This window comes from Syngnathus typhle, linkage group LG7 (assembly GCF_033458585.1).
Source record: "Syngnathus typhle isolate RoL2023-S1 ecotype Sweden linkage group LG7, RoL_Styp_1.0, whole genome shotgun sequence".
NCBI lineage: Eukaryota > Metazoa > Chordata > Actinopteri > Syngnathiformes > Syngnathidae > Syngnathus > Syngnathus typhle.
In genome coordinates this window covers 6,824,636-6,848,536 of record NC_083744.1, presented here as the reverse complement: position 1 = coordinate 6,848,536, position 23,901 = coordinate 6,824,636, and the positions used below count along the sequence as shown (strand labels likewise).

Genomic DNA, 23,901 nt, shown 5'->3' with positions numbered 1-23,901 from the left:
CTCCATCACTGATGCCCCAAAACCGCTCGACCCCCTCCTCCTTCCCATCAGAGTTACATAAGCTTCTTGTCAATTCAGCGCCATATCGCTGTTGTTGTCCCCACCATGCGTCTGTGAGACATGCGAGGTCCTTGGCCGGCCTTTAATGAGACCTTCACAAAGGCGCATTGACTACAAGCCCAGTGTGAGAGATGACCCCAGCCAAGCGCACCCAGAACTGGGCATCAGCGGCCCCCAGGCTCACTCTCCTCACAAAGACATCCACTGTGGGCATAGAGTTGAAAGGGCATGGAGGGGAAAAAAGGGGGAATGCAAGACAAAAATAAGGGGGAAGTGGGAGGAGACATCCTGTTCTGACAAATATCTCAAAAATTAAATTGCTGCGTGACTTTTCTGAAGATGAGTGTCCGATCAAGTCCTCTGTAGCGGCAAGTTAGATCTGTTCAGAAGACTCCCTAATGGGAATGATCCCAAAGCTTGGCCATTAGCCACTAATAACGACCCAAAGGAACATTCTTGGAACCAGTCGGAATACTTATCACAAAGCGCCCATTTGCTACTATCCTTTGCGGACAAATACAGACAGTAATCAAGATGTGGTCATCTGGAGAATGATTTTAAATCGATTGTCAGGATTCCATGGTGAAACATAGGATCAGTGAAGTTTAAATCTTTTAGTGGACGTTTTTTTTTCTGGTACTGGCTAAAGGATGACTCTTTCATCCCGACTGGAGGACATCGAGATGACCTTGGAGCACATGTTGATGGATGTCTTTGTAAGTTTTTTTTTTGGTCTCACTTTTGTCTTCATGCCCTGTAATTTAGCAATTTTGCTCTTCAGCGTATTATTTCACTTTCCTTTTCTTTTGCTCATGGTGTGGCTGACCTCGGTGCGTAATTATCATCCAAGGCCAGAGGCCGGCATATGTTCATGTCTTTCCCAGATGCTCTCATTAATTAGCGGAGACGCAATGTGCCGATTATATGTCAGAGGTAACTCTGCAGGATAAACTGGCACTTCCAGGAGCTAACCTCGGTTGCGTGGCCTACATGGCTCGACACATTGTGAGTCCGTCGAGGAGACTTTAGGAATGTTGTCTCAGCACGCAAGAGACTTTCATCCATCTAACTTAAAACTGAACTAGTCGGTTTATCTTGTGCCTTATGTCATCGACATCCTTCACATGTTTTCTACTGCGAGCCACGAATCGCCCCGCCGGGAATAAATACAGGCAGGAAGGAGTGAGAATGAAATAAGGGACGAGAACACGATGGGGGATTCTGATGGATGTCGCTGTCATATTCCCGTTTCCCCCCAACGCCCGTCTTGAAGCAGATGACTCGGGCTCCTGTGGTTTACAAGGTGCTCGAGCACTTCCAATGAAAACTCACATACGTCCAGTCTTTAAGATGCCTTTAAGGTCTCCCAGTACGGTGGCTAAATCCCCCGCTTGCTTTGAGCCGCTCGATGATGTAATGACTTTGGTCATTAAGCTTCTGTTTCCCTTTAACATTGTTTACGAGCGCAAGCATCTGTTGGAGGGAAGAGTAATCTTTTCCTGGTGTAAACTCAGTAGCTTGTCTAACACCTTCAAAACATAAATGTATGGTTGCTGTGTTAATGTCACATGCAGATTTAGATAAATTTATTACCTGATGAGAAATTATAATTGGATGATAGTTTGAGGCTGGAACACTGGATTATTCATGCAATGTGTGGTGTCCAGGAAAATCCTCGACTTCCTCTACGTTTCCTCTTAGCCACCTAATTACGCTACTTGTTTATTCATTGTGCTAATTGCTGATGAATGCTGGAAAGCATAGATGGCTACTTTGCATTAGTGAATATTCAAATTACACTATTGTCTATCTTCTTCACGCTTTTGTTCACCTAGTGCCTGGATATAGCTATTTTAATTAGCACTGGGTTAGCGCGGAGAGGGCACATGAATGATTCAGCTATGTTAAGAGGATTCAAGGGAACCAACCTTCCTTTTACAGCGCCACACTGTGAAAGTGGGTCAGGAAATACAGTAGAATCACTGGTAGGCTTTGGATTTTTCAGGTCACCACTCTTATTTCTTGTACTCGCTGAAGAGTCATGCCTAGCAGCTTAACATTCTGACATTCTCACGACATTATGACAAAAGCCGCAAAATGCAACAAAAATAAATACTCTGCCTAAGGGCATGCTATTGAACATCAGAAGAAAGAGCTTTAAGTCTATTCATCTTTCCAGGCAAAATAGTTCCCCCATTGCTTGCTACTGGCTTAATTTCCATGGAGTCTGTGCCACAGAGGTTTCATTCACACACACAAACTTGTCCACAGTGACAAATCTCCTCTCGTGTGAGCCAAACGGTGGCATGATGTGTATGTGCTAATTGGATCTGCTTTTGGCTTCAGTAAAATGTCTCTTGGTGGTACCCACGTGGTCTCCAGCCAAAGCTGCTGTGTGATGAGCTTCTGGACACACACACATGCACACGCACGCATGCACGCACGCACTTGGTGGCTCCTCATCCTCTCAGTCTTAGACAAAGGCTGTAGCTCTCACGTTAGCAAACGAAACGGCTTGATTAAAAATACATTCATTCCTTGTGTGGTTTTAATTGCATCTGTAAAGCCCACCAATCCCTCAAATCTCCCCGGCAACATCCCGTCTTCAACACACGCCCAGTTTTCGCAACCAGACATCCACCAAAAAAAAAAAACAAAGGTGCATAAGTAGTAAGTGATAAATTGGGAACTTTTGGGACGACGTAAATTGCGAGTACAGACAGAGAGAAAATGAGACCGTTGCTACTGTGCCCTCTGAATCTCTTATGTAACGGTGTGTCAAAATGACTCAATTATTGCAAGCTGACCCCATCCCGCTCAATCTCCCTCGGTCCAGTCCCTTCCCTCCTCTCTCTGCTAGTTCAGTTTGATTTTTTTTTAATATTCGAGTTGGTGTCAGCTCACATCTCTCGCAGAGCACGCTATGCCATTATAAGTTCTCCAAATTTGTCATATTGGGAACATTGTGTCACCACGAATATACTTGTACTATTCCCCAAAAGTTCTTAATAATGGCGCAGAGTGAATATTGGTTCTTTTCTTTTGCAAAACAGTGGAACCTTCTAATTCGAGCTCAGTGCATTCCAGGACCATCACTGTTTTTTCCGTTGAATAAGAAGCATTCAGTTTTGGAGGCATCAAAATAAATTGCAAAGGAAGCTCATATATAGACCCCAAGTACCCATATGGAAGGATTAAAATTGAAGCATTATCTAACTTTAATCAGAACTCCAACATTAAACTTTTGCCCCTGTATGCACAATAAGCCAAATAAATGGAGCGAAGACAATTATCATAAATTTGATTCCATTTGTATGTGTAGAAAATCAATCCTTAACTTGTATTACAGTTATTATTATTATCGAGCCTCGCTTTCCAGTTTGTCCCCTGCCTATCACACACGCACATGTGAGCACACACACACACGCTCAATAGACATGGTTGTGTAATTCAGAGACCTCATCTGCTATTCACAACTGCAAATTGCAGATCTCGCTTCCATTTAAGTCAGCCGCTGCTCTCATAATAGAATACTTATAGGGCCATTTGAATGATATATTCTGAAATATTATAATTCTAATACCAGTAGGGCATGGGTGCTACTTATGAAGGCGATGGCTACGGACTGTTTTTTTTTTTCTTTGTCGTTTTTGTGACAGCACATTTGTCAATACAATGTTGAAGACCTTTCATGAAATGGACATTGAAAAGATCGACGCGAGCATTAAGGCTCATCTATTTTAGCGGTGTTTCTCAACTAGTGGTAGCTGGTTAATGAGGAAAAAAAGGCAGACAGAATGTTGCATTGACCACTGTTTCCCAACTTTGTTTTGCCAAGCCACATAGGATATTGTTCTGTATGACACTATAAGTTGCTGGCATTGAAAGACTTGCAGTAAGTTATCATTTTTGGACCAATTTAGTGAAAATTGCATGACCACCTGCTGATCTGTCATGGCACACTGTTGTGGTTGGGAATCAGAGAAATGGAGAAACCATAAAAAGTGCCTATTACAATAAAAACAGTTGCAGAATAAGTAGTTGGTGTCATAATAGTACGATTGAGCTTTGAGAAGCAGTGTTCTTCAGTGCTGTTTGATGCCAGAACAATGGCATGTGCAGTTCAAACTAAATTAAAAATCCAAACCGCTGTGAATTATTTGTTGTGCAGGACCCTCAAACTGTCACCACCTTTATTAAACATGCGGTGTTTTAATACAAGTTGTAGTATCTGCAATGGTGTATCATTTGTTAGCACAATATTTGCTGACCAAGTCATGATGATTTGAGGTTCCACCATTTTTTTTTTTACTGGATAAATAGCTTTTATTTTCAATGCATATGTTTTATTCATAGGGTAGCAACAACAAAGCAGGTTGAGCGTGTTTTTCAGAGAGCAGCCCGGCTTGACTCCAGTGAGTCATTGATTTTTTATGACTAGCCACCCTGACAAGCAAAGCTGTATTATTATAATAACAACATATGGCGAGACTTGCACAGGCTCAGCAAATGCAAAGAGTCCCGTAGATAGATGGTCATCGACTTTGCTCTTCCTGTGCTGAGGTGCTGAATAAACTTTGTGAACTCCGGAGACATCCTCGGGAATCCGTCCCACTGTCATCTGGTGGAATGGAAAAGCCAATAACAATCCGCCCGCTTTCACCACATGATCATATTTAGATTTGGTGACTGTGGCGAGGAGCAGAGAGGCAAGTGTGTTTTGAGTCAACAAATAGACTTGCTGCTCCACAAAGGAATGTAATTCCAATCATAATAAAGAAACAAATGTCAATATTTGTCAACCGTGGCTTTGTGATGCCCTTTGAGAGTTTTCTGATTAACGGCTACCTGTATACAAATAAATCTGATTTGACTTAAGCCCCCACTCAGTGCTACTTGGGGCCCCACAGAGGACCGCACACTTATTAATCAGATGTATGAAAGAAAAACATTAAGCGTTGAATATATCCATGTTTTTGGAGGATACACACTGGAGTAACTCGTCATGTACTTTGTGGCGGTACTGCAGGTGGTCCGCAAAATTCGAAATGGACAATAATTGTAACATTTTTAAAAATAAAATTGATTTATTATTTAGACTTGATTTTTTTTTTCCAGGTCATTTTGTGAATCATTTACCCATCCAAATTGTGTCAAATGTAGCTGAGATTCCCAAACTAAACATACAGATGCAAATAAATAGCCTGTATAGGTCTATCCTCCTTGGATGCAAAATTCAAGAAGTTTATTGGCCATGTTTGGGCATGCCAAACAAGGAATTTGACTCCGGTAGATCTCAGCAATAACACTTTTTTTTTTGTCCTTATCACATTTAAGGTTGATGTGAAAATTAGCGTGTTTGTAGCCAGCTTTACTGTAAGAGTCCCCTCACAGCTGGTTGAGCAGATGCTGTGCTGAATAATGCGGTTTGTCCAAAACAGCTTTCTCCCCTGAGCACGGACAAAGCTTTCCAAAATACAAATATGTCCCAGTTTTCAACACGAGCCATACAATCGTTCCCATTTCCAGGAAACCTCCCAGGCAATCTGTTACCTTGAACGTGTTTTCCGAGTCCCGCCTAAACTAACAACTGTGGTGAGGAAATGAAATCAAAATGAAAAGCGGCCCTGCAGGGAGCCCATCAGGATTGCATTAGCATAGTAAGAATCTGCAAGAGCAATGTGAACCCGTGGGGATTATACAAAAAAATTAAGCATTTGACGTTAGTTTAACCTCGTTCATTCCTGGGCGCCGGTGGACATTAAATTTGTTTGCATTTTCACAATGTTTTCCTGCACAATACATAAGTGAACGAAAATGTAAAACGCCAGTATTAGTCATTATTTACACAGAGCAGAGAAAGTACACGCCTGTGTGTATTTTTATATGTGCTGCTGTGTGTGCATTAATTGAGCAGGTTCTAATTAGCATAAAACCTATGCTAATTTCCATTTCGCATTACATGTTAGCTTTAAGCTTGGAGACGTTTGCTAGATTAAATTACAATACACGATTGGGTTCATATTTGACTTTTTGAATCAGAGTTTTTGCGGTCATATGATCATTTTTTGATTTGCAGCTTTGTTATTGCTCATGTGCATCATGTGAAAACATGCAAGCGCATTGAGAGGCAGTTCAGCTCTAGGGTGTCAACCCCCAAAACAGACGCACAAAGAGAGTAGGCCCAGTGAGTAGCAGGACCGTAGGGATGAGTCAGACGACCTACGGGCAGTCAAACAGTCTGGCAGCGTTATCAGACGAAATTAATGCGGGGCCTGGATCCAACGATGCTTTTTATTACATCCCGAAACAAAGAGGAGGCAGATGCCTATAATCACACATAAAATTAGCCCAGCTTTGATTGCATCTGTCTTATTATCTTGACTTTTAATATTGGCTGGTTTTCTATTCTGGTTGCTTGGTTTGTATCTGTCAAATCTTTCGTCTTACTATCAGGGGGAATGTATTATTAGCCGATTTATTTCGAGGACTGCCGGCGCAAACTGACCCAGATCATCAAGGCATGTCAGAATCACCCGTCTTAACGCTTGATATTCACAGTTTAATGGCTCATTTTTAGGTCATAAACATGTGGGGATGGATTGCCCTTGGCTTCAAATTTAAACACATTTAACACATATTTAACATATTTAAACATGGCTCCCCACACACACATCAAGATGTCAAGGGATGAAAATAAAGGAAAAACAGTGGTAACACATCCCTAACGTGTTCACACTTCCCATCTCATCTCCATCTGGACATCTCCCTGTTGAAGGTGTCGGGCAAAAATCTCAAGTGTCTCAACAATCAGAACAACAATCAGCGTGTGTGTGTGTTTGTGTTGATAAAGTCTTGGTTACTTCGCACCTCTGGCTACTACCTGCCAGGCAGATGCTAAGTTTATAAATAAACCACTGATCATTTTTTATGTAGGCCACAGTTAGTGGCATGCAGATGTGGGCCAGGCCTGTTGAATAAATAATGCTGACTGAGGATTACCACATCAGATGATTTTCTCTTGAGTGATTGTCAGGACGCAATGTATGTCGGTGCGTCTATCCTACAGTATCATGTATTGAAAGCTGGCTTGAAGAGGAGGATGTTCTTTTGGACAGCTGCTGTTAATCTGATTGTGAGAGCGACAAACGAGTCATATTTCCTTTGTCGTCATATTTTCCTTGTTGTCACGTCTTTTTGCGCTAACGTGAGTCATTAGAGTCACATTTTAATGTCTTGCAGGCGTCTTGTGTTTATGACGCAGATCAGTGATTGTTGCAAGTATAAAAGTAAGTATGAAAGGTTTACACACCCATGTTCAAATTGCAGATTAACATGGGACTGTGCTCAGAATTAACATTCATGTTAAATGCGAATAAGCACACTTCTGCCATTCTTACATTGAAGGTTTTGCTGGTTTCGTAGGCTTTCCCTGACATTTTTTTCCTTATGACAGAAGCTGGCTGGTGCTTATACTGATTGCTATTTGGAGCAGTCCATAATTCCCTCCACCTCGACTAAATTCCATCTAAAATTAAGACGCTTGATAAGGGGGTTACTTAGTTAATTCTGAACATGGCCACATCGCCAGTGATAAAAAACATGTTATTGCAGTTGTTTAAAAAAAAAAAAAGTGAAACTATCTCGTAATTTATATTACAAAAACCTGGAATTTGAACCAGAGCGTGTAGAGTTTTTATATCCACCATATGTCTGTGTGCACGTGCATTGATCCTCTCCCATTAATCAGCCAACCGCAGTATTGATGTGCGGAGCCCGCCCGGGCTCGGGGATGAGTGATGATGAGAATATGACAGCGGCTCGGTGGGTGCAGCCATATCTCAGAGGTCCAATAGTTCCAATGGACATGTATAGACCACCCCACCAGAAGCTGAAGGCAAGACCACTGACTCAATTGAATAGGCGCTGTTCCGAATGAGTGTCTGAGCTTGCGCGGATAAATCTGGCTAATTTCCTGACTATTTTGCATATAGATGATGTATCTTGCATTAGAATAATGTAGGCTTGACTTCACTGTTTGTGTGTGATCCCTCCCGCCACCCCTCCCCCTAAATCCAGACAGCGCAGAGAGAGAAAGGTTGATGTGGGATTTCATTGATAATCTCCCTACCAGATGGCAAAAAAAAAAAAAATCCCATTTTTCTTTTGAGGTCCCAGTGGGTGGGCGAATCACCTAATGTTATATGACAAGTACTGTATGGTGCGCTGATCATTTATGTGATTAATTAATGAAATTGTCAATCACAGTCTTATTAATAGTCCTCTGAAATTTGTTACAGTAATTCTCAGAATATTGGTATTAAAATATGTAAAGTGAAATGATAAATTATAGTTCGATTCAATAAAAATAATACACTTAAAATGAATGATTTAAAATGTATTGTTTGTGTTCTATAGTCATTTCTCTGTTAGGATAATTTTGTAATTTAGTTCAATTCATTTCAAGAATTGTGGATATTAATTTTGCGTGTTTCTCCCACTAGAATTAGTTGCTTAAAAAGTATTTTTATTATCTGTACAAAATTATTTCGTAGTCATTTATCACATAAAATGCAACATTTTATAATTAGTTTTATTCTAAAAAATTAAATATGTAAAAACTATATTTTCCATTTGTTAAATTGGTTAATTGATTATGGATTCATTCATTATAAAATAATTTATTAAGTCTTATTTTATTTTATTCCATTTCATTATTCTTATTTTATTCTGTTTTATCAATATTTTCCTAATTTTTCTAATTCGATTATTACAGCGATTGGCTCACACGACCCGGGCGCGTACGCTAATAACATCAATGACGTCACATTAATCCAGTGACCTGGATAAACCCCCCTACTCGAGGAAGTGAGGAAGGAGAAAGGGGAGGGTAAGTTTAGGGGGGAGTGGGTTGCCGCTGTCAGACTGAGAGGAGGAGAGACAAAAGCGTCTCCCTCTCCCTCCCACTCTCACTCACTCATTTAGCACAGAGTCTGGAGCACGGCGGAATGGACAGCGTGTTCACAACAAAGAAAGGAACTTCGAATTTCTTCTTATTCTAAGCAACACTGCACACCTCGCAAGCACCCTCTTTTTGTAACTGGTGAACGCGAGAAAGCTCGCGTGGATCCCGGCTTCCAGGCTGGACGGGACGGCGAGGACGCCCACGCCTACGCCAACTTCCCACGGCGGCACACATGCTCACACGCCCACGGACACCCTGGAGCGTACCATGCTGGTCCAGGGAGCAGTGACGCCCGGGAGGACCCGCCGGCTGATGCTCAAACTGCCGGTCGGGACTCTTCGCAGGAACAGTGGTGAACGGGTGAGGACCCGGGTTTCCCTTTTCATGCTCTCTTTGGACCAGGTTCCCTTGTTTTGTGTGTGCGTCTGTGTGTGTGTGAGTAAATGGGACTAGAAGTGGTTCTAGGCTAATCCAGGGGACGGTATTAGTTTGAAGTTGGAGGCAAGTCAAGAGCAAAGCTTTTAATCTCCGCAGTGAACAATTACTGGTGTGTCTGTCAATTCTGGGCCCATCTCTAATGTATTCCGCCATCTCTCTGATAGTTCAAGGTTGTCAGAGGGGACAGTGGGAATAGTCGTCTCAACATATTCGAAGTGACACTGAGGGGTCTGGGAGCTTTTTTGCACATCATCTTTGGACTACCAGAGCTCAGTTTTTAATTCACATTGCGTGTCAGTGGATGCAGATGCAAGATAATGGTTTTCCAGCAGACTTAAACATGGAATGTGCGTGCCACACAGTTATTCTTCACGGGTTGGTAAAGACAAGCTGCAACTTGCCAGCTCAATGAATCATTCACCTGTTGTGTTTTTCAGAAAAGTTGTCTACCACATGTAGAAGTTCATTCGCTGATGTTGTGGTACAGATGTGTCATGGTCAATGTCAGCGCAGGTCAAATTGTTGCGTGGTAGTCCATCGCGTTCTGCCATCCGCAAGTACCCTAGTGCCAATTGTTTACAAAAATTATGAAAAGCTATTTTAAGCGAGGCCAACATTAGATTACAGGATGGCATGTATTTTGAATCTTCTTTCGTAGTGTGCGAGTCATGTAAATGCCACAAGCTCCGCAGAGAATTCTCTTTGTACTTCTTCTCTTTGAATGCACACAGGAGTGGAGCTGTCTAAATAACATGAGCTCGCTACGCTGGAGGCAGCACGGTAGGCAAGTGGTTTTCATATCTGCCTCACAATCGTGGGCTTGGGGGTTGAAACTCCTCCGTTTTGTGGATTTTCTCTCAGCGTCTTGAAGACTCTCAATGGTCTTTAGGAGTGAATACATGTTGATGCCCTGTGATTGGCAGGTGACTCGTCCAGGGTGTACACCACCTTGCCTCTCCATTAGTGAAACTTTTGAAATGTAATCTACCTGTTGTCATGTACCGTAATTTTCGGACTATAAATCGCTCCTGAGTATAAGTCGCACCCCCCACCCAAACTATGAAAAAAAACCGCGACTTATAGTCCGAAAATTACGGTAAATACTGAGGAAGATGAATACTCACCGCCTGACGTAATTGCGTCTGCCATACTCGTGAAATCAACTCGCTTGCTGGAGATTTTCTGGCAGCATAATGGGGGGAAGGTCGGCGCTGTGATTGCAATCTCATATTCTCATCCTCTTTCTTCAACTTGCAGACCTGCTGGGTTTAAGTACCCACAGTGGGAGTTGCTTGTGGTGTGTGCATCCTCTCACTTCAGAAAAATGTCTGGATATAAACAAAAGTCATGCATTGACCTTTCCGCAAAAGTGAGGTGGAGTTTTTCATGGCAGACGTGAGGAGATTTTTTTTTGTATGGACTATTCTGGGATGGCCTTTTTTAATTAAAACATAGGCCATAGGTTCCAGTACTAGTACTGGTGTGTTATGAATTCATTTGGATGAATCATTTTCTTTGTTAGAATCCAAATTGTAAACCTCGTGGTGATAATCCCTGCAGAAAATGGTTCCCGAATGTTCAAGAAATGTGTCTGTCTTGAAGGTAAGAAGCGGTTGAGTGCAATTAGGACATGAGGGAAGCAGGTTTCTAAAGAGCCCCCAGCAGTGAGTAGCACACATGCATACTATCTTAGTGCATGCATGCACGTTGCTTTCTTCAAATTGCCATTTGTTACCATGGAGATGTGTTATTTTATTGGATGCTCTTCCATTTCTTTCTTTGAAATGAAATTCTCTTCCCTGTCACTCATTTACTGCAGAAGAATCATTCCATGTCGCCATAAGTGATGGATGTTTATGGTATCTTCAGGATGAAGACGAATGAAAGCCTTAACTAAGCAAAAAAATACATTTGCAATTTCTCTCCTTGTGCAACTTGTCACACTCGGCTGACTTGTGTTGACGACCTGCCATGGAATGCAAATATTAAAGGAGAACTATTAGGTCTGTGACATGCTTTCATAATAAATAGCCGAGGGCTCAAGAGCGATAGCCCACTTTTCACCCTGTTTTTTTTTTTAATGACATCATCTAATGTATCTTTGTACATCTGTCTGAGCCAGCGACATGTAGTGACATGCATAAGTAAAAGCTTTTCCGCTAAATGGCAGAAGACAGGCCTCCCAGAAACTTATATAACCGTATTGTGTCCCCTTTATGTTAAATAGCAGAGAGTATAAACAGCTTGTTGTTGTGGAGATGTTTACCTCTGTTCAGCAGTCTGAATTAGGATTATCGCTCGATTTTGTTAACCGCTATCACTTTAAGCTGCTCAAGCTTTTACTGTGAAATTAGGTAAAGCAAAATAACAAACAAGGGGATGAGACGGCATGAGAAGAAGCCAGACGTCAACAAAACATTCAGGACCTGATTTAGTAAAGCTTTGCACATTCAGAAACGGATGAGGGCAAGGTTTTTCAGTAACTCACTCATTTGTTTGGCTCTTCCACTGACACTTCCAATTTCCTCACCAGAAACCTTTTTTTTTTTTGCTTGCGCCGCTCCCAATTTTTCCTTGGGGAAAACCAACCCTCTTTTTAAAAAGGTGGCTTTCACCACTTTAACACTTTAGCAGTTGCATCACAATTTTGGCACGTAATTCAGGGCTGACAATTTCGAACTTTGTGGGGTTAAAATGTTCTTTGAGAAAACGTCAATAAGGGAGCAGCAGAGTAGAAGGCTGGCCTGGCCCAAGAAAAGAAGTTCACCCACTTGTTTGCCAAACACATTCAGCAGCAGAACAATAGCAGACAATAGCCTGACTGTAATTCACCTCCCTATATATTGGCCCTTTAAAAGTGGGGGGGAAGTGAGACAGGAATACTAATCGATCCTCGTTACGTTTAAACATCCTGTCGGCGCCAATCATGGAGAAGGTCAGCCATGTGGATCAAGTGCACGCAAAGTCCAATCCTCATCAAGATGATCCAATTGTGCACACATTACAGTCAGGGTTCATTTGGAGAAACGTCGCCTACGTGGAGAATCACAGAATTCCAGTGACCCTCAATTTGTAGAGTTTGTCGTAGTCCAACCAACCAACCAAACATGCATGTTTTTAGAATGTTGGGGGAAGCAAGTGTGGGAGATTAAACTTGGACTGGATCACCAAATTTGTAAAAATCCACAATACCGCAAAAGAGTAAACCGCAATAAGTTAAGAGTTGTGTTTACACTCGTCATGCTGCAGATGCCGAATTGTCATTTGAAGTGGGAGCCAACATATTGATCTCACCGAGCCTTCCAGGACTTCGGGCAGGAACGCTGAGGCCGGTCAGTCCAATTATTGAGACAAAGGGCGGTGAAAGAGGGAGGAAGAAAGAGTTGTGAGAAACTGGAGCTGAAGGCTGGAGGCTGGGCATCCACTGCAGGCCCCACTCGCCTCTCCCTCCCCTGCCTGCCTTGAAAGGGAACCCCCCTCGCCTCCCCAAGGCTGAATATTTTTGAGAAGGGAGGGGGCACGAAGGGAGGGAATGAAGAGACTCCCACCCTTTCATCACGCTATGCTGTGATTTTTTTTTCTCTCCAATATCCTTTAATCCTCATCCAAAAATCAAACCTATGGCCATGCGGCACAGCTGCGTCCAAGATCAAATGAGTTGAAGCCTTTTGGCTGCCGGTGGAAGGTGACGCCAATCGACCACTCAATCTCTCTCTGTCTCTCGCTCTGTCTCTCTCGCTCTCTCTCCCACTCTCTCTGTGAAGGGTAGCTATGGAGAGAGTAGCTTCCTGTCCTTGGCAAAACATCTTGAGAGACTGAGGTGGTGGTGGGGGTTCCTCTCTGCCACTTTCACACAGCTTGGGAAGATGACATCATTATCTCTGCTCCTTTATTTGCAGAAATGGGTTCTGGCAAGGGGAGGAGTGCTCAAAGAGAGGGAGGGATAACAGGGACAACCAAAATACAGATTGCTGTCATATTGGTGAATATTTGCGCTCTTTGTTAGACAGCAAGGAGAACTAAAGAAGACATTATGATGTAATCGTATTCATTGTGTTTGTGTACTTGTCTTGCTATCTTTGACTGCCGCCTTCTTTGGCGGTATCATACTTTTGATTATTTTGACATTTTACGTGGAATTTTTGAATTTTTGTGTTTGTGTGGGGCGGTCTTAGCTATCCCATTTTGTGTGTGTGTGGGGGGGTCTTGTGTTCCTGCCTTTGTGTGGCACCATTCTTGTTAACGGCTCATTATTTGGACATTTCTTTATGGTGTGGACAGTCTGAAGTATTTGTGTAGGTGTGTGTGGGGTCTTGTCTTCCTGTCTTTGTGTGGCACAATCGTTGACATCCCTGAGATCCCACCTACCAGAAAAAAAGTCTCTTATGAATTGCCGTCTATTGTGTGTGTGTTTTCTTTCTTTTATTGAGTGGCTTAATCCAAGCCACCTTTTATTCTTTGCATTTTCTTTTTTGCGTGTACAATCTAGTGTGTGTGTGCATGTGTGTGTGTTTACGCGCAATAACGCATGTGCATGAAGGACAGAGAGTGAGACAGTATTTCTTCCCCCCTCCCTTGTTTTCCCGTGGGTGTACTGCAAGAACATGGTAATCCTCATTAATATTTATCTGCAAGCCAAAGTGGATGGAGAGAATGATTAGCTGGAGCGCATATATTTTCTGTTGTTGCTTTTTGAATGTGCTTGCTGCACTCTTTATTATGATTCATTCACTGGCTCAAATTGTGTACCAGATAGTCCTGATAACACAAAGGTTTCCTTTACATATGTGATATTCTGTGCACATATATAAATTACCGTGGAAAACAAAGCACTCACACACATACGCTGTCTTCATCCCTCTCTCAAGCCACATTATGTTATTGATTTTCATGCTTGCACCTCTAACACAATCAAATTAAATGAGAGTGATCCGAATTGAATTTCCATCACACTCAATCCATGCATGTCACTTCTCGTCCCAGCTGTACTGTTAGCGGCACACGCTGATTCGCGACCAACAGTGCCGGGAGAAACCACTGGGAAATCATCCAATTTTAGAATTTATTTACTTCAATTTATTTAATTTAACTCAATTTGTGAGTCAACTGACACAAGGTCATCATTTCAGGATACACTGTTACCTTGACTTACCAATTACCCCAATTTATGAGCTGTCACCTGATGTTTTTTTTGGTTTTTTTGCTTTGTGTTGCAAGCCAAAACTCAAGGTACAGTGGTGCTCCATTCGTTTTTACCATGCCAGAAAATCAAATCACTTGTATCTCAAATCATCTTTCTCCATTCTATTAAATGGAAATAACATTATAGTTGACCCACGGGTATTCGTGTGTGGTTTACAGCCATTAAAATGCATTGAAGAAAAGAAAAGAATCAAATATTTTTGCTCTGCGTCCCTTGGTCACCTGGTGCCAGTGTAAGACAGACAAATGGAAATGGAAATGTGGAGGCATCGCCTCTTCCCTCTGCTCCTTAGTACGGCACTAATATGTGTTGTTCAACATAGATGATAGTTCGCCCATGCCTATTGCATTTCACATTATGTGTTAGCAACGACATTAATCTAGCAAACACTGGAAGTAGTGAGTCGAAATAATTATTTGCCTGTAGTCTTTGGTCAAATTTGTTTACGCCAGAGAGCTTCACATGACACTGCTTTTTGTGCATTCATAGGGTTTGTGACCCATTTCCCTTCAGTGCGCCCCCTCTGCCACTTCATGCTTCATGCATATGAGTGAAGATAAAAGTAGGAGGAGGAATGAGAGAAGCCGAGTAGAGATACATAGAGAGGAGAAGAAGAGGCCAAAGTTAAGAAGGGAACACACAGACCAAAACTTGTTATCGATGACCTGATTAGATTTCTAGTTAGTACAGTGGAGCCTCGAAGGGATGAGAAACAAGATCATTCAAAGTGGTGGCTTGAGCAGTGGCTTTGTATAATCATTGCGTCATCAACTGTTTGTAATTTGCCATTTGATGTTGCGGCATTCTGATTATTTAGTGCATTTTTCCAATCTTTATAAGGCACATATTTGACATTACAAAAATGTCACACACAACCCCAAAAAAATTAATAGTACTGGAGTGCCTTAAGATTCAAAATTTTTATGTGATGCTTTTTTAAAAATAAAAAACACTCTAATGTTTTACTTTATAAAAGAAACATACCAGCATAATTCATCAGAATGTAAAAAGGTAAATATTTTTGGTTCCTTTTAGTGTACACAACTTGGCAACTACGAGACAGTATAATAAAATCATGCAGACCTAAACAAAGAAGACTTTCAAAACTACTGTAAGGGCCTCAATAAACTGCAGTACTTGTCGACTTTAATACAAAGTTCTTTGGTTTTGGAATGCAGAGGTTACTGTGCTGTTTCAGTGTGAGAGAGGCAAAAAAAACGTCAATCATAACTGGTATTTTTATATCTGACCAGCTGTCAATGATTGTTTACATTAGTGGGCCCGTCGTGTGACCTTTCCCAGGATTCAGTGCAACAAGCGCACACAGGGAATCATGAGAACAGTTCAGTGCGGTCCCTAACCCCGCAGCTCTCACCTCGGCAAATATTTACTCCCGTCGTAAATTAGGGCCTACGCGGAGGTGCACGTTTCCAACCTTCCGACGTTGCTCCTGATTCATGTTGGAAAAATCACATTGTAGGAATTCCTACAGGTTTTCTCAGGACACTGCTGAGAAGGTCCTGAGATAGGCTTGTGAGAAACTATGCGCTTGTTCCTTTTAAATGGGCTAAAACTCCAGACTAAGGGGACATTCTGCTCCCATGATGTCATCTAGAGAAGCTTCCAACTTGCGGAAGTATGACGCTTTTCGAACAGCCATCTGTTTCTCAGGCCACATTCATCTTCTGAATCAGAAGACACAGATTAGGAAACGGATGTTTATCTTTTCTATTTTTTTTATATGCATTATGAACATTTTTCTGGGTTTTTGGGCGGCTGAAATTGATTAATGGCATTTTCAGTCATTTAAATAAGGAAATACGATTTGAGATCAAATAGATGGCATTTTCAGTCATTTAAATAAGGAAATACGATTTGAGATCAAATAGACTCAATATTTAACCATCAAAATCTTCATCCAAACCTTGTTTGTTAGCCTCGTTTAGTTGACAGGCTAATTATCATAGAATAAAATAATTTCTAAATATTCACAAAGGGACATTGTTTATCTCAGCTTTTGCAGCAATGCAACCGGACAAAGAGCCACTCGTAAACCATCTGCATTTCTTTAGTGGGAATGTTTATTTTTATGGCTGCGACTGGGACCGGAGAAATGTGACTTGAGTGGGAGAGTAAGTGGGGGGTGAAGAAGAGAGGGCCACTGGAGACCATTAGCTACATTCGACTCGCAGGGCTTTGACCTTGACGAGAGAAAAAGCACACAGGGCAGCTCTCTCTGGCTCCTATCCAGAGGTGACCCAATTATTTGATCTTAGTGGTCTCAGAAGGGAATTAAAGGGTGATCATTGCCGTGGTGTTGGGAGATTTTTCCTGTGATGGCTTATGTGGGTGTTTAAAGAGACAAGATGCACCTGTGGATGTCACACCAACTGTCTGCTCATGGAGGCACTCTGGCCTCCTCTGGCATGATGTTATTCTATTACACCATCAAGTGTTTGCTTTAAGGCCACTCTACCAGGTAGGCGTTAAACTCAAAAGATGACAAAAAAAAAGGGGCTGTCACTGTGATGGATTGTGCCATAATGTGCCACATTGTGTGTCCAAAAGTTGATCTGGGGGCCATTTGCGGTTGTTAGCTGAGCTGCGAGTTTCTGTGATGACATTTAAAATTGGTAAAATGGCCGCATCCTGAGATGGATCAAACCAAGTGGATTTTGGTGCTTGATTCATATTCCGCAAACAAAGCACAAGTCAGAATGACACGTTTAATGTAGTGGGGGTTGCTTAGAACATGCAAAGAACAGTTTTTATTTGACTTCCCCTTTTAATGTGGAGTAGAAAATTCATTGAAAATTGTCAGAATTTTATTATTCAAAATGGTAAATACATGTGAATGCTACACAATAAATTGAAAAAAGTTATTTTTAGTTATATATATTTATACAAGTACTCACTTTTTTATTACAATTGTAAATGAATGTTAGGGAGTAGCACACTATATTTCCATTAAAAATACATAGTCAAATAACATTTTGCCTTGTCACCAATAACTGCGATGAATATTTTAATATGCTTAACGGCTTAGCATATGTTGACCCACGGGTGAAGTGCCCTCCTCCCCCCCCCCCCCCCCCCACACACACACGCTCTCATTTATTCTATACGTGGGGCTCAGTAGAAAAAAAAAAAATTGGCCATCTCTGTGGTAGACCAAAATCACGGGCAAAAGCTGAGTTGCTCCATTAACCCCAATGAGATAGTGTCAAGGTAATTGCAAGAACGACACTGACACACTTTTATACTGCCACTGTATGCGAGATCAGATTTTGCTCCGCTTTTTGTTTGTCATTGTTCAGCTTAGGATACAGAGAGACTTCCAGGAAATGATGTTGCGAGGACAGCGCTCGCTGCCAAATAAGCCGGCTAGTGTTGCAATGGATATCTGAAAGTGGGACAAATACGCACGGAGCTTTATTTGGCTTTCACTGTTCCTCCAGGCCGCCTTGAATTAAAACGGACGCTTTGGTCACTTTTGATAGCCTTAATGTTCTCATTAGTTGTATGTTTTTTTAATGCTTAGTAAAAACATCTTTGCTCAGTGAATCAGCAAAATGCTTCATCAGTATTCGGCGGGAGATCTCTGAACTTGGACTCGGGGCTTTCATGGAGACATTAGTATTCCCTGCATGCTTCTCATGGCCCATTTGCAGCAGGCACCATCACAACTGCACACACACTTGTTCTCCTAATGTTTTGCATTTTATTTTGAAAGAGATACTTTTTTTATCTCAAAAAAACAGGAATGTTCTTGAAAAGACCAAATGTTTTGGGTTTTTTTGCAAAAAATATTTTATGGTTGTGTTGTTAAAAATGAAATAGTTGTAAAAAGGTGTCAAAGGTTTAAGAACATCTGCCTTTATGAAGGACGGCTCCTGTACAGTAGCTCCACCTGTCTTGCATGTTCATTCATTGTGTTTGCTTGTGGCTCCTCAGGGAGAGCAGCACAATTGAAGGAAACCCAACCGACACAACAACCATCTCAAAACATCCCCCTCTTTACCGCCTCCTGCTGGTGTAGAGAGACGCAGGGAGAAAAAAACAGCACCTGCAAAACATCCTCCTCCAAAAACAGTTATTTTAAGAGAGGAACAATATCTTAGCTTGATGAGGTTCTAGAATCAAAGATGAAGCACTTATTGGTGCTGTGGGGGTGTGGGGTGACTTAGTTGGTGGCAAATGGGGGGGGGGGGGGGGGGGTCATATTGCAGGAAGGGGATATCCAAGGCTCACCCCTTTGCCTCGGAGCCCTGCTTCCTCTGATGCTGTCAATATGACACCTAGACTCACTCACTTGGTATGTACAATGAATGCTTTGAGTATGTGTCATAATGAATCACACTTCTCAGACAATAATGCACGTTTTTTTTAAAAGAAAAATCTAATTGTGTTCTACATCTGACTAAACACCAGCATAGTCTCCAGCGTTTACCAAGCATTACTCATTCATTTCCCCCCCTTATAACCGATCATTTATGCACATATCCCAGGAGTGTGGCAGAACTAAAGAATCCAACCAAATAAGGGAAAACAAAACAAAGGATCGTGGTTAGTGGATGGAGTTGTGCTAATTGGTGTTGAGCAGCTCTGAATGAATTGGATTGGAATTGTGTGTTTTAAAGGGCTTACGTGTGAGGAAGTCACCTTTTTCGCCTGATAGCATAATTTACCCAAAGCTTTTTGGTACGATTTTTGAAGAACAAGAAGAAAAGAAAAGGTTCAAAAGAAGACTGGATTATAAATCATTGTTTTCCGCAAGTACGTACGTTCATTAAAAGCATAGAAAACAACTGCTCATCAATCGCTGTTTGTTTTCGTCATATATCTATCTTATCTTTATTATTTGAATAATATGCTTGGATAGCAATATATTCGAGAAGAAGGCATTTAGCCAGGCGAGCTTGAGGTTGAACCTGTGTGACGTCCTTCTGAGGAATTTTCATGACTGTCCCAATATGGTGTCTGTCTTTGTTCTCTTTGCCAAAGCCAGGCAGGATCTCTGTATGTGAGAAACTTTTTTTTAACTCCCCTCCCACCCCAAGATATTTTCTTTTCCCAAGGCTTTGAGAGCGCAGCTTGCTCTTTGTTTCTAAACTTTCCCACCACCCTATTTTGGTTTGTCCATTTTTTTGGAGGGGAGTCATTTTCCAATTTGTTTGGGACTCGCTGGAGGCCTATATGTTTTTTTGATAAGGCCGCGTCAGCACACAAACAACCGCTGTAGTCGTTTGCTGCATGTCTAGGCAGATAGTGTCTTATTTGCATAGTTTGCCTGGAAAGCACTTTCACTGCTCTGTCGCGAGTTTGTGGAGTGATTACACAGAGGCGTGGGAGTAGTCATAATCTTTGAACTCCCACATTCCACTTTCCACATTTTCTCACGTTACAAAACTTTGGTGCTCAGGGCCAACGTTTGTGTTATAAAACTAACCAATGGGCCTGGTTATTTATTAAAGAGAAAAAAGAAAAGGAAACTGAGAAATTGTCAAATCATGTAAAATTGTAACATCAACATCAGGAAAATATCCGGATTTTCCCAAATGACCGGCCTGGGCTGCATGACCTCCAAGGAGTATATGGATACATTTGTCAACTACTGTATGTGACAGGGAAAACAAATTGTCTTTGTCATCCATCATCACAATCTGTTAGAGGAGGTTGAATCTGTGCACGGCCGGCATTCCGCCAATTAATTACAGCACTGTGAATGGGGGCGCACTCACACATGGCTCACGTGATCACCACGCAGCAGCGCCGACACTGTAATCTGATTTAAGACTAGGCATTAGTTTTAACGAGAGCAGGATATTAGAATTTTACACTCAAAGGAAGGAAAGGGCAAGTCCCAGATGTATCACCTAAAAAATATATATAGACATTTTGTCCCTCACCCTGTTGGAGATTATGTGTCTTGCTTGATAAATCTGGCTAGCCCCAGCAGACCTCACATCACTTTTTTGAGGTGGTCCTCCAATGTTTAACTGCGGCATTAGTGACGGGGATAAAAGGGCTTATAATGTTTTCGGTTCAAAGGTTAGGGCCTCCAGTGTAGGATGGTAATCCAAGCGGATTATAAAGAGAATCTGGTGAATATCTGAGGAAATCCCACTCGGGGACTTTTAGATCCTCTGCTTTACATGGATCTAATAGCCACACTGTATTTACTGAACTGTGATTTTCTGAACTGTGTATATATATATATATATATCAGAACACAGCAGCAGGGTGTGCACACTTGTGCAAGTATATGATCTTATTTTGTTTATTAATACTTACTTGAAAAGATTTCTCTTTTTTTCCCAGTTGAGTTAAGTATAGGTTATTGATAACATTTACAATAGAGAAAATCTCTTTTTGCTGTTACAATTTTTTTATGTAGACTATATATATGGACTGTATGTATCAATCAATCTATCTTATTTATCTTTGTCGTTTGTAAAAAATCTTCCATGAAGAAGATTCTGATAAACGCAAAAATTTAAAGGCAGCATAAATTCATGCTTAATAAACACAGTTTGGTAGTAATTTAATATCCTTTCTGATGCACGAAAAAATGGTCTATATACGCCTTAATATGCCTTATCAGTTATGAATGAAATTTAGTTAGGAATAAAATGCGGGGAACATGAGGAGTCTATTAATTTTTTTGTCTTCCCCCGTCTTTTTCGAGTGCTCCCATCTGTAGACTGAATTATTCATATACTTAAATTAAATTGCACACAATAGGCAGAAATGTGCAATCAGCGACTGTTCACATGTAAGCTGAGCTCTTCTTTGTGCCTTTGCATACAGACCTTCGCTCAACTCAGATGGTAACAGAAGAAAAAAAAAAAGACCATGACTCTCACATGTAAAGTGATTGATCAGGTGATTTCATTCATTGAACAAACTCAACTTTTTTCCCCACCTCAAATCCTGGACGCTGCCTGAAGCGTAAAAAGCCAAATGGCGGACATTCAATAAATTTACAATGACAGGGGTTCCCTTTGGAGAAGAACACAGTGCCGACCGACCACGCATCCTTGCCGAGGGCTCTCCCTGCAGATGAGCCGGGTCATTTTTCACTATGTCGCCTCGGTGGAATCAAGTGTGACGGTACACTGAGCCAAAAAATTTGGTTTGGATATCCAGTAATCCCTCGCTACATCACGGTTCGATTATCGCTGCTCCAGTACATCGCGGATTTTTTTTCCCCAAAAAAAATTTCTTTCACAAATTCAAAATAAGCCTTCTAAATTGAGGAATTATGCCACTTGTACCTTTTTATAAAAAAAAGTTGTAATAAGAATAATTAGAATTCTAAAAATATATTTACAGTACTGTACCTTGTTATAAAAAAATGGTTCTAATAATAAAATAGTTTTGAAAACATATTTACAGTATGTACACTTGTACCTTTGTCAACTGTTTTAGTGGTTTGTTCACATTCCCTTGCGACGAAAAAAGTACAGACAAATGTCTGGCGGCCCTTCGGTGTACATTTGCGGCCTTGAACGCTACAATCGCTCTCTTCAAAAACACTCACAATTAAGTGGAGCTTTATAGCCTTGTTGTGTATTGATACAAATATTTATTGTAATCATGTTGCTGTGTTAAACATTTGGGTCACATCGCTCTTTTAGAAAAGAAACAAAATGGAGTCCTCTCTGTACTTCTGCCTTGAAACTGTGCACAGATGAGAAAGCTTTTAAAACAACTTCAGCATAACCTCACATTGTCCCCTCTTCTGTTTTGCTTTTAAAAGTCAGCCTCCGGTTCCGTCTTACCTGAGTGCTTTGCCCTTTTCAGGCCTGTAAATCCCTCCCAACCACTTAGTGTTTTGATTGTAAATCTTCACTTTCCATACCCATCTTTAAATCCTCTTACATCACACAAGTCAGTGTGTCCTGAAGGTCAACAGAGATCTACTCAGAAAGTGAGGGGAGCAATCTGCAGCTCCCAGTATTCTCAAAGGCATGATGGATTTCCTGTCTTGTTCAATAGTTAATTCTGATCTCTGGAACAAACATTTTTATGTTTTTTTTATCTCCCTGATTTCCCTCATTTCTGGCACAATTTTCACTGTGGGGGATGTTCAGATCTTTTCGGAAGTTGTCAAGGGGGACACATTTTTAAATCTTTGAACTTCGATCAACCTCGCAAATCCACTGCTTCACTCAGTTCCACAGAATTTCCTATTCTTTTTCAACCAAGCATTGGATTTAAGTATGTTGAGCACTCCACCACAATGCTGTGATTGGTAGCCTAATGCTGTTCAATTGAGGTGGTGCAGAAAAAGTATTAATTATTGTTATAGTTTATGGAAAAAGTCCCCAATGTCCTTACGGACTGCTACTGGCCTCCTGTCTCATCTCAACTCCCAAGGTGTTCTGTCTTAGAGTGCATGTTGAGAAGGCCAGGAGAGCATAGAAGCACCGTGAGACACTCGATCGACTACAACTGCAGACAGGTCTGCTTAATATTCAGCATACAGAACCATTTGAGTATTTGGTATTCAAGCCAGTCACGTTATTGCATCAAGGCCACTGGAGTTCAATGTCTCCTCAGTGAGCAATGCCCTTGAGTTTGCGAAACACAAAATGCAGATCAGATCAAGAATTGTTCCAGGATAGCCTTGGTCAGTTTGAACTAAAAATGCACAAGATTATAAGAGACATAGAACCAAATCCCGCCACGTGACATCAAGCCGTCTTCCGCCATGTATTTCCAGCCGGAGGGTCACCGGGGTCAACCTAGATTTTTCACTGTATAAATTACCGTAAGAGATCCTTCCCTTGTGAATGAGGCTCGCACTCATTGCCACCTCGCATTCCTGCAGATCTCAGTAGCCCCACTTTGGACTGACTTTCATTGATAAAAGTCATGACAAGTCATGTCTCTGGAATCTGAAATCACTAAGTCATGTAGGCTGGATTTATAGTGCAAGTCCAAGTTCTCAATCAAGGTTTCCTTCCTATATATGTATCTTTCAAGTGACACATATGGCTGTGTTTAGAACACGACACAACCCGCATGCGCCAACGCCCAACTTACATGGAAATCACTCTAGCGATAACACAAAACTAAACTATAATACATGAGTAGTACAAATATTAAATGCTCATTCAATTTGCTCCAATTAATATGGTGGTTATGTGAAGTCCCTGTAAAATGTTTCAGATCTAAAAATACTGGCTTCCATGCGGAGAATAAGTTTTCCGTTCATTGTGCCGTCAAA

The 23,901-nt window shown here is 41.4% G+C and overlaps 1 protein-coding gene across 6 annotated transcripts in view; it reads left to right on the top strand.

Annotated features, from left to right (window-relative positions):
• The first annotated feature begins 403 nt into the window (after positions 1–403).
• frmd4a (FERM domain containing 4A) overlaps positions 404–23,901 on the top strand; it is a 58,819-nt gene continuing 35,321 nt past the window's right edge. For 5 of the 6 annotated variants that reach the window (XM_061282453.1, XM_061282461.1, XM_061282452.1 and 2 more), the window contains exon 1: positions 9,022–9,385. In XM_061282453.1, the coding sequence (XP_061138437.1) occupies positions 9,293–9,385 (93 nt within the window). In that variant the 5' untranslated portion in view covers positions 9,022–9,292. Of the gene's footprint in view, positions 777–9,021; positions 9,386–23,901 lie in introns of those variants that run through there. The other variant, XM_061282454.1, reaches the window with a different exon arrangement.